The following is a 10,255-nucleotide window of genomic DNA, read 5'->3' as shown; positions in this document are numbered from 1 at the left end:
TAAATGTGCGTGTACCTCAAGAGTTGTTACGACGATTAAATCAGATAATCTAAGTAAAGTGCTCGGAACCGTGCCCAGTAGTGATTTTAATCACTACTGCACAGCTACCGGGAGGCAGGCGGATGAAATTGTGGTGACTCTGGGATGTTCCGCCGCTATTCCCTTTCTGCACGGTTGACTTCTACGTAACCTTCAGCTCGTGTGTTCCCTTCAGTCAGAGCCCTTAACCCAACTTCTAATTTATTCTTTAGTGCAACTATTTTACTTTCTTCATCACCGCTAGACTGTAGCACCAGGGCAGGGCCCGCGTCTCTTTTTTTCCTCACCGTTTTACTCCCAGAGCCTAGCACAGCAGGCACTCAATGAATCCTTGTTGAATGAAATGAATGAATGTTCAAAACGACCCCAAAAGGGTAATATAATTAAGGTCTTTCAAAGAATGAGGAAACTACCATTCAGGAAGGTTAAGTAAGCTGTTAATCAGGTAAGAGGCAGGGCGGAGATTCCAACCCTTTTCTGCCTCTCAAGACCATCTACTTCACCAGCTTTTCCCGCTCCTTACCTTCCACGACCTCTCCAGGCCGACAGGTATTCCCCTCTGTCCCACATTGCCTTTTCATCGTCTGGGATAGGCAGGATCATCTTCCCAACTAGACCAAGAACTCTATGAGGAAAGAAACCCTGTTGCATTCACATTGCTATCTGCAGAGCTTGGCACATAAACAGGCAATCGGTACATGAGTGTTAAATACATGAATGAAATATTGGTGTGTCTTCCTGTTTTTCCAGAAAGCAAGGGGGGAGGGCAGGGCAGCGAGACGCCTACACTCGAGGGAGTTGTCACAGTGAGGCAGCCTGCATATGCAGATCAGGGTAATTCAAACCCTCAATCTAAGGCAGTTGGCATAGTCGATGTAAATAAGAGGGTCAGGCCAGGTATAATAGGATAAGTGGTCCCTACTGATTGTTGCCTTTAGGAAACTCGGGCACTACAGCTAGATCTGATTTTTTTCTTCTTTCAAAACAATCAACAAATCAGGATTTTTTTTTTAAATATGAAAGTGGGTGTTGAAAGGAGGGGGGTTGTTCAGCTTCCTTTTTTTTTGTTGTCGAGACAGAGTCTTCACTTTGTTGCTCTGAGTAGAGAGCAGTGACATCATTGTAGCTCACAGCAACCTCCAACTCCTGGGCTCAAGGGATCCTACTGCCTCAGCCTCCAGAGTAGCTGGGAGACAGGTGCACGCCATGATGCCTGGCTATTTTCTTTTTGTTAGGGACAGGGTCTCACTCTTGCTCAGGCTGGTCTCGAACTCCTGAGCTTGAGCGATCCTCCCGCCTTGGCCTCCCAGAGTGCCAGGATTACAGGCGTGAGCCACTGCACCCAGCGGACAAATCAAGATTTTGAAAATTGGAAATCTCTTGGCCGGATGCAATAGTTCAGGCCTGTAATCCTAGCACTGTGGGAGGCCCAGGCGGGAGGATTGCTTGAGCTCAGGAGTTCAGGGTTGCTGCCAGCTAGGCTGATGCTACTGCACTCTACCCAGGGCAACAGAGTAAGACTCGGTCTCAAAAAAAAAAAAATTAAAATTGGAAATCTCTCAATTTTTAAGTGTTGATAAGGAATCAGTGGCATACTTAGCATATTTGACACCAAGTGGATCATTTTTTAAAATTCTCTATATGATGAAATTATTTTTAGTAATAATTACGAAATGAAATGAATAATAAGGGTTAGAAAAGAAATTCAGACAGCAAATATTTTCTTTTATTGAACTTTGTAGATATAATTCTGCTGGCATAAAAATACTGTCATGCAGCACTTAATGATAGCGATGCCTACTGAGCAATGTGACATTAGATGATACTGTTGTGTGCAAACATCATAGAGTGTGCTTTTACAAACCAAGATGGTATAGCCTACTACCCACCTAAGCCATATGGCATAGCCTATTGCTCCTGGGCTACAAACCTGTACAGCATGTTACTGTATGGAATAGTGTAGGCAACTGTAACACCATGATAAGTATTTGTGTATCTAAATATAGAAAAGGCACAGTAAAAATAAGATGTTATAATCTTATGGGATCACCATCATATATGTGGTCCATTGTTGACTGAAATGTCGTTATGCGTGTATGTATATAATATATACATATATATAGCTAAACATTTTAAATTAAACATTACAGAACAAGAAAGGAAAAGGTAATAGGTTAATACTTCCTAATTACATTATTGTATTTTTTGAGGAAAGGGGTAAAAAACTTATACCTACATATTGATCAGTCTGAGTAATGACCAGCATTACAATTTCTTTTTTGATCCTTCTGCAAATTTGCCAAAAGTAATCTTTGCAGATTCAATAGAAAATATAACCAGACTTGTCAATCCTTACTTATAGTCGATTAAAAGATTATTTATTTATTTATGTAGGAATGAGGATCTTGATATTTTGCCCCAGGCTGGTCTTGAACTCTAGGCCTCAAGTGACCCTCCTGCCTCAGCCTCCCAAAGTGCTGGGATTACAGGCATGAGCCACTGCACCTGGCCTATCACTGACATTTTTTTTAAGAATTGTGAATAATAAATGATGATACTAAAAAGGGAACTGATTTTTAGTCTATTTTATTTAATTTTTAAATTCCCTATGGCCAATGTACCCCCTTATTGCCTGCAACCCAAAAGGCAGGACTTCTCCTGCCACCCACATTGTCAGCCACTGCAACAAACTGAAATTTTAAAAATTGTATGGACCAGACAAAACACATCTCTGACTTGTGGTCTAGGGTTTATATTTGGAACTTAAAACTCCTCTTCCCAAACCAATAGCCTCCCACGTGGTTGGGCTATCCCTGGGCACAACAGGAACTCCACTCCTTGAAGTGAACAAGTGCAAAGACAGGGCTCAGTTTCCCAGGATAGTCCTCGGGTAGAGATTTCTTTAATGCAATTAACTATTGAGAGTGACAGTTCTTAGGGACAATTTGGTTGCAGTGGGTTGGGGGTGGGGAATCTAGCTTTCTCTATGCCCCAAACTGTAATACTAGTGATAGTATTAATAACAATGACAAGGCCCATATAAACACCTGCTCTCAGATCAGCCTTTGGGTGTGATGGGATTGCAGGTACCTGGAGGGGCGCACCCCCACGCCTTTCCACTTAATAACATGCTCTTTACAGAATACATTCTCCCCCATGGAACTCAGAGTTGGGGAGGAAGGGGGCATCCTGGGGTAGAAGGTGTGCTCCTGTCCTTGTTGGTCCTGCCTCAGGCCACTTCTGCCCCCTCAGAATCTTCAGGGGCTCACCCGCACGTGGCACGCTCAGGCCTGCTTTTCTTCTTGACGGGGGCACAGGACCATGGGGGTTGGGGGAGCTCGGGAGCTGCAGGAGTGGCGCAGGTGCAGGCACAGGGCGGGGTCTTTGTTCTTTTGCTCATCCCTGCCCTCCCCCTTCCTCCCCGGAAACCAGTGACTTTGCCACTACCAGTATTGGGGATGCCGAGCTGTGGGGGCCAAGCCCAGGGCAGGGTGGGGGTGAGGGGGGCTGTGGCAGTTGTCAGGCCATGAACGGGACCTACCCTTGGCTCTGGGCAGTGGTCGTGGACTTGGCTCTCACATCAGCAGTCATGAGCGGAGGTTGCAACTGCACGGATCTACCATGGCTGGGTGAGCTGGGCGGGGCAGGGGCTCCCAGGGGAGGGGTCAAGTGGCCCCACGTCCCACTTGCTGGGACCTGGGGTTGGGCTGGGCAGTAACATCCCCCATCCTCTCATATCCACAGGAATCCCCTCCATAGACAAGGCCTGGGGACTGTGGGCCCTCCTAGGGGCTGTGACGCTGCTGCTTCTCATCTCACTGGCTGCACACTTGTCCCAATGGATCAGTGGCTGGGGCAGGGGCCATCTGGGGCAGGGACGGTGAGTGAGGACAACAAGGATGGGTTGATTGAGAGTTCCCCCTTACCAAGAAGTCCCCACTCATCCCCTAAACTCTGTTGCAGCTCTGGAGGGTCTGTGGAAGAGGTCCCCCTGTATGGGAACCTGCATTATCTCCAGACAGGTAGGGAGCCGGCAATGGCAGAGGCACAGAGGCCAGGTCCTGGGTGGGTGGGATGAGGATGTGCAGGAGGAGGAAGACACAGCTGACCAGATTCCTGTTCCCTGCCCAGGACGGCTGAATCAAGAACCAGGGCCGGACCAGCAGGATCCAACCCCTGGAGGCCCTGCCAGGGTGAGTCAGCTATGGCTGAAGAAAAGGGGAGGGAAGGAAGTGGGGGGCTTTTCCAAGGGTCCAGTGAACTTCTAATGGCCTTGCATCTCCAGGCTGCAGAGGAGGTGACGTGCTATACCAGCCTGCAGCTTCGGCCTCCTCAGGGCCGGATCCCCACCCCGGGGACTCCCATCAAGTACTCGGAGGTGGTGCTGGACTCTGAGCCAAAGCCCCAGGCCTCGGGCCCCGAGCCAGAGCTCTACGCCTCGGTGTGTGCCCAGACGCGCAGGGCCCGGGCTTCCTTCCCCGACCAGGCCTACGCCAACAGCCAGCCTGCGGCCAGCTGAGACGGAGCCTGGCACAGCGGGGCACGCGCTGCCCAGCCTTCCCTGGAGCAGGGGCATGACTGTTCCCCAACCAGCCCCCAAGGACAGGGCGCCATTGCCTAGTCACAGGATGTGACCTACCCTGAATTTCCTATCTGAGCTGTGAGGAGACATCTTGGGCAAACTGTTTCTTGAGGATGGAGGAGGCAACGGCAGTGGCCCCGTCCCCACCTCATTTTTCTATTTGTTCCTCTCAGCCCCCAAACTCCCCGGTTCTCACTTCCCACCTCCTTCTGGAGTTTAACCAGCTCCTCCCCCACCCCATAGTCTACCCCTGACACCCAGTGTCTCCTCAGGCACAGGAAGTGGGCAGTGGGGGAGGGGGTAAGAGCCTGAGAGGACGTGGGTGGGTATATCCCTTGGAAGCTCACAGGCTGGAGGGGTCCTGGAACCCAGAGACCTGAGGGACTCGAGCCTGGCTTCTGACCTGGGAACGCTGACAGGTCGTCATCCTGCTGTCTCTGTCGTGTCCCCAAGTTTTCAAATAAAACTTCTCAAAAAGTGTTCAGATTTTACCTAGAGGGCTGCAGACTGTCAACAGGCCTCACAGGTGGGGATGTGAGCTTTGCTGTCTGCACAGAGCACTTCTGGGGGTGCCTAGCGGGGGACAAAGGGCCAAGAGGGGCTGCCACACCAGCACGGCAGAGGTGGGTGCCAGGGGTGGAGGCTGGAGCCCAGCTCCTCAGCCGCTCTTGCGGCTGCTGTAACATCCCCAGGATCTGCCCTCAGAGCCACCACATTCCCCCTGGGCCTGCAAGCTCACTGGCCCCTGACTACTCTCCCATGACCTCTATAACTCTGCCGCCACCCCCACAACCTGCCAGCCTAGCCACTCCATCCTCCCTCATCCTCCAGAAGACGCACCTATACCCCTGTTTTGGCATCAGTAGCCCCATCTGCACTCTCATCGTATACCACCATGGGCCCTCTTGTCACCACATCACTATGGCAACAGTCCACTCCATCTCCGCTTCACTGTCTTAATTGTCACCCACAATCCTGGTAACAGTTTTGCTTGTCACCGCTTTCATTTTAATCCCCATCCAATCAGCTCTGCCTGTCCACCCATCATCTGCTTAAGTCTTAACCCCAGCCTCCCACACCACATAGCATGCTGCGGTAGGCAGGGTGGCACAGAGATTAGAACTGTGGGCTTGGGAGCCAGGCTGCCTGAGTTGAAATTCCATGTCTACTACTTACCAGCTGTGTGTTCTTGAGCAGTTGGGCCTCGGTTTCTGAATCTGTAAGATGGGGAGGATATTAATGGTGTCTATTTTTTTTAAAAAAGGCTGTTGTGACGTTTAAATGAATTGCTATAAGTAGAGCACTTAGAAGACAATGCGTGCTCAGTAATGCTAGGTATTACCAAAATAAGAGAAATATAGGGTCCTCTATAGGAGCTCATAGGTGAAGTGACTTGTAAGGAGGCACATGACACGTAGTAGGAGTCTGCTGCGAGAACTGAAGGACAGAGACGTTCCAGGCAAAAGGAACCACAAGGCAAAGCAGAGGCTTCTCTGGAGGAGCTGACAGAAGTGCATTCAGCATGGCTGGAGGGATAGGGTTATGGTTAGGGTAGTGTAGGGTTAGGGGGAAATGGCAAGATGAGGCTGGAGGGGTGGACCGAAGCCAGGTCACACTAGGCCTATAAACCATACCAAGGAGTTTGGACTTTATCCTGTGGGTGAGGTGAAAGGTAGTCACTGAAGGTTTTTAAGCAAGGAATGAACAGAGTCGGATTTGGGCTCTAGCTCTGCTGGCTGCTGTGTTGATCCGGAGGCCAGCAGACTGCAGTCAGGCCGTGCCTTTTGGAAGCTGTTGCAAAATCTGAGAGAAAATGGTGACAGTGGCAATGAGGATGGAGCGGAGGAGATGGACTAGAAAGAGATGTTTAGGAGGTTAAATAAAAAGGTCCTACCTAGCACACCGAACATCCCCCACTCCCAATTCCAAGGCAACATCCATCTCTCTCTCTCTCTCTCTCTCTCTCTTTCAGACACACACACACACACACACACACACCCTTAGTCCTTGCACTCCATTGGTTGCTCCTCTCTCCTTCCCTATATATAGCCTATCTGTGATCCGTCCCTCCGGTGGCGAAAGCTCCAGGCTGGCGAACTCCTTCTTAGATATTTCACTGAGGTCTAGGCCGTCTCCCCCTAGGGCCTCTGTAGAGGTAGGTCCGGCTTGACAGACCTTTTTGAGGTTTGGGGGCAGAAGAAAGAGGAAGCTGAGGCTTTCACTTCCAAGTTTCTCTCCTTCCCACTTAGAGCGCCGGAGAAAACCATCCAGGAGAGAACCGTGACCTAATTGCGGCCTGGTGGTCCCAATGAGAAGGGAACTCCAGAAAACAAATGCCCCGGGGTCCCTGGACCTCTGAGAACCCCAGCCTGGGCCTCCCCAGGAGACGCCCAGGCCGCGGTTAAGGGCAGGCAGCTGGAGCTGCGTGGGAGGGAGGGTGGCTTTGGGGGCGGACACCGGATGCGGGGAACCGCCGGCAGCGGGATGTGGGGTTCTGAGCGAGGCTATGCTTCTCAAGATGGCTCAGTGTGTTCGCGCCAGGAGGACGTGACACCTCTACCCTGGGAGAGGAGGGAATCAGAGGCTGGAATCAGAGCCGAGGGCTCAAACGCTGCCAACCCAGGCGGTAGACGTGCGCCCCCAAACCCGCCCTCCCGGCCAGTGGCTGGCCGCGGCGCTCGTTGCTTCTGTGCGCTCAGGACTGAGCCCCCTGCGCCCCCGCCTGGCGAGACGTGGAGTTGCCACCGCCTCTGCGCAGGCGTATTGCTACCTGTTCCGAGGCATCCCGGGAATTGTAGTCCCGCGGCTCGGGCCGCCCGAGAGCGCAGGGCCCGCCGCCCTCGGCGGCCGCCCCACAAGTTCGCAGAGTGTAGCCAACTCTCTCGGTTTGGAGCTGGATGACATGACTGTCCAGCTTGTAAATTGAGTTTCTGTAAAACAATTTTATTTTTCATGTGTAACTATAGCGAGGTATGATTTCAACTTTGTTTTCCTTCCAGTCCCCAAAGCCCGGATCCTCTGCCTTGTCTCTCTACAACCATTCAGTTTTTCTTACCTTCTTACCTGTCTCCGTCACCGAGGCGCGTGCTCGGAACCAGGCTCTCAGCACTGAACACTAGGGCTGTGGCAGCTTCCTACTTGATCCCTGAATCTAGGAACTTCAGTTGGGGCAGCCAGATCCTCCTCAAACGCCTTCCGAGGGTCCCCTCTTACCACACCTCTCTAGCTGGTCAACTTGTCCTACCAAATACCTGTTATTTCTCTCCCCCTCCATAACTCCAGGTGCTTTCCTTAGTGGACCCTTGCCTCACCTGTGTACGATTCCAACCCGAAGGAGCGCCTGGTCTAGGCAAATTCCCAGGGGGCAGCCCCTTAGGGGGAGATACCAGGTTCCTTTGGGGCCACAGTTTTTTCCATCTTCCTGAGATCCCAGCTGGGAGAACAGGGATAAACTTAAGATCTGAAGAGGAAGGGTCTTTGTGGTAGTCAAAGGTTCAGTGACAGGAAGTTCTTAAGGAATTACTTATAGTTGGGAGGGGTCTCGGAAGCTATCCAACACAGCTTTGCTCTGCAGTCTGCCAAAGATGGGTTTAAACTTCCAAGCTGGTTTTGGCTACATGGAGGGAAACAATTGGAACGTGGAAGGAGACCACGTCTTTTTTTTTAAATTTTTAATTATAACGGGGTACATGATAGTTGTATAGCTTTATAGGGTACCTGTGATATTTTGATACAGACATACAATGTGAATTAATCAAATCAGGGTAATTGGGGTATCCATCACCTCAGGCAGTTTACATTTCTTTGTGTTAGGAAGATTCCAATTCCACTGTTTTAGTTATTTTACTTTATTTTATTTTTTGTAAAGAAAACAGTTTACCTTTATTTAATACCAAATGTTTCCCAGGTTTACTTTTCAAAAAATGCACTTTGGGGACAATGTATGGTTTAAAGACAATATTCTACAAACAATTTGTTCGGCAGTGCTCTAGATCATCCTAAAGGAAAAAGGAAGTAGCAGGACAAGGACACCAATCCTCCAGAAATTCAAGGATTGGTTGATAGTCTCTCCCCATGGATGAGGACACAGGTCCTAATTTTCTTCTGTGAGCGGATTCTCTGATTTCTGCTGGGCTTTCCTTATACTCTCCAAGTTCAGTTGTTGATATTTTCTTCTAAAAAAGCCACACTGAAAAGACAGAGGGAAAGTCCAATTACAGGCCAAAGGTATCATTCTTGAACAGGATGACTATGAACACAATCAAAACCAGAAGGCCACCAACACTGCTTCCAGTGACGTTAGGCACAGAATGGTACTCTTCATCTTTCAGGAAGATGACAGTGATCTTAGTTCTGTGGTGCTCTGCATTCAGCCCCTCATACAGAGATCTTTTGAAAGATATTTCACCAAGGGTCTGCAGTTCAATTGTATCTCTTAGCAACTGCTTAGCATGACCCAAGGAGATCTCTGCAGCCACATTTTCTTTATCTGAAGTGATAGCACAGTTCACTGAATGCCATTCTTCCACATGCTGAACCAGACTGTCCACAAGTGGGTCCTGACTCTGGGTGCACACAGTGTAGGCCTGAAACAAGGGCCATTCCTGTTCCCGTGAAGAATCTGAGCAAACTAAACCGCCATAGTTTTCTGCTCCCCTCTGGCCTCTTTTAGCTATTTTAACTTGTTGTGCTAGCAAATATTGTTCATTCTACCTATTTAACTGTATTTTTGCACCCATTAACCATCCCCACTTTATCCCTCCATCCCTGATACCATTCCCAGCCTCTGGTAACCATCATTCTACTCTGTCTCCATGTGAACAATTGTTTTTAATATTTAGCTCCCACACATGAGTCAGAACATATGAGATTTGTCTTTCTGTGCTTGGCTTATTTCACTTAACATAATGTTCTCCAGTTCCATCTATGTTGTTGCAAATGGCAGGATTTCATTCTTTTTTGTGACTGTATAATATTCCATTGTATATCTATACCACACTTTCTTTATTCATTCATTTGTTGATGGACACTTAGGCTATCACAAATCTTGGCTATTGTGAATAATGCTGCAATAAACATGGAAATGCAGATATCTTTTCAATATACTGAATTCCCCTCCTTTGGATATGTACCAAGCAGTGGGATTGCTGGGTCATGTGGGAGTTCTATTTTTAGTTTTTTGAGGAACCTCCATACTGTTTTTCATAGCAGTTGCACTCATTCACATTCCCACAAACAGTGTACAAGGGTTCCCCTTTCTCCATATCCTCACCAGCATTTGTTACTGCCTGTCTTTTTTATGAAAGCCATTTTGACTGGAGTGAGATGATAGCTCATTATAGTTTTGATTTGCATTTCTCTGATGACTAATGATGTTGAGTATTTTTTCATATGCCCGTTGACAGTTTGTATGTCTTCTTTTGAGAAATGTCTATTCAGATCCTTTGCTCTTCTTTAAACTGGATTATTTGATTTTTTGCTATTGAGTTGTTGGAGCTCCTTGTATATTCTAGTTATTAATCCCTTGTCAGATGGGTAGTTTGCAAATATTTTCTCCCATTCTGTGGGTTGGAGAGACCAAGTCTTAATGACTTCATGTGAAACCTTGGATCCAACCATGCCCAGAACTAGATC

General features: G+C 48.7%; 1 protein-coding gene across 1 annotated transcript; it reads left to right on the top strand.

The window, feature by feature from the left end:
* Positions 1–3,612: 3,612 nt before the first annotated feature.
* Positions 3,613–5,101, top strand: SIT1 (signaling threshold regulating transmembrane adaptor 1). The gene is made up of 5 exons (XM_069474408.1): positions 3,613–3,668; positions 3,784–3,919; positions 4,003–4,061; positions 4,171–4,232; positions 4,325–5,101. The coding sequence occupies exons 1-5, from the start codon at positions 3,629–3,631 to the stop codon at positions 4,556–4,558; spliced, it is 531 nt and encodes a 176-aa protein (XP_069330509.1). The 5' UTR covers positions 3,613–3,628; the 3' UTR covers positions 4,559–5,101.
* Positions 5,102–10,255: the final 5,154 nt, after the last annotated feature.

Source organism: Eulemur rufifrons, chromosome 7, assembly GCF_041146395.1.
Source record: "Eulemur rufifrons isolate Redbay chromosome 7, OSU_ERuf_1, whole genome shotgun sequence".
Lineage (NCBI taxonomy): Eukaryota > Metazoa > Chordata > Mammalia > Primates > Lemuridae > Eulemur > Eulemur rufifrons.
This window is presented reverse-complemented; position numbering and strand designations above follow the sequence as displayed.

Bases quoted from the DNA above. Each gene is read 5' to 3' on its own strand.
- SIT1 (XM_069474408.1), top strand. From the start codon at position 3,629: ATGAGCGGAGGTTGCAACTGCACGGATCTACCATGGCTGG. The intron at 3,920-4,002 runs GTGAGTGAGGAC...ACTCTGTTGCAG, and splicing joins GGCCATCTGGGGCAGGGACG to CTCTGGAGGGTCTGTGGAAG. The intron at 4,233-4,324 runs GTGAGTCAGCTA...TTGCATCTCCAG, and splicing joins CCCCTGGAGGCCCTGCCAGG to GCTGCAGAGGAGGTGACGTG.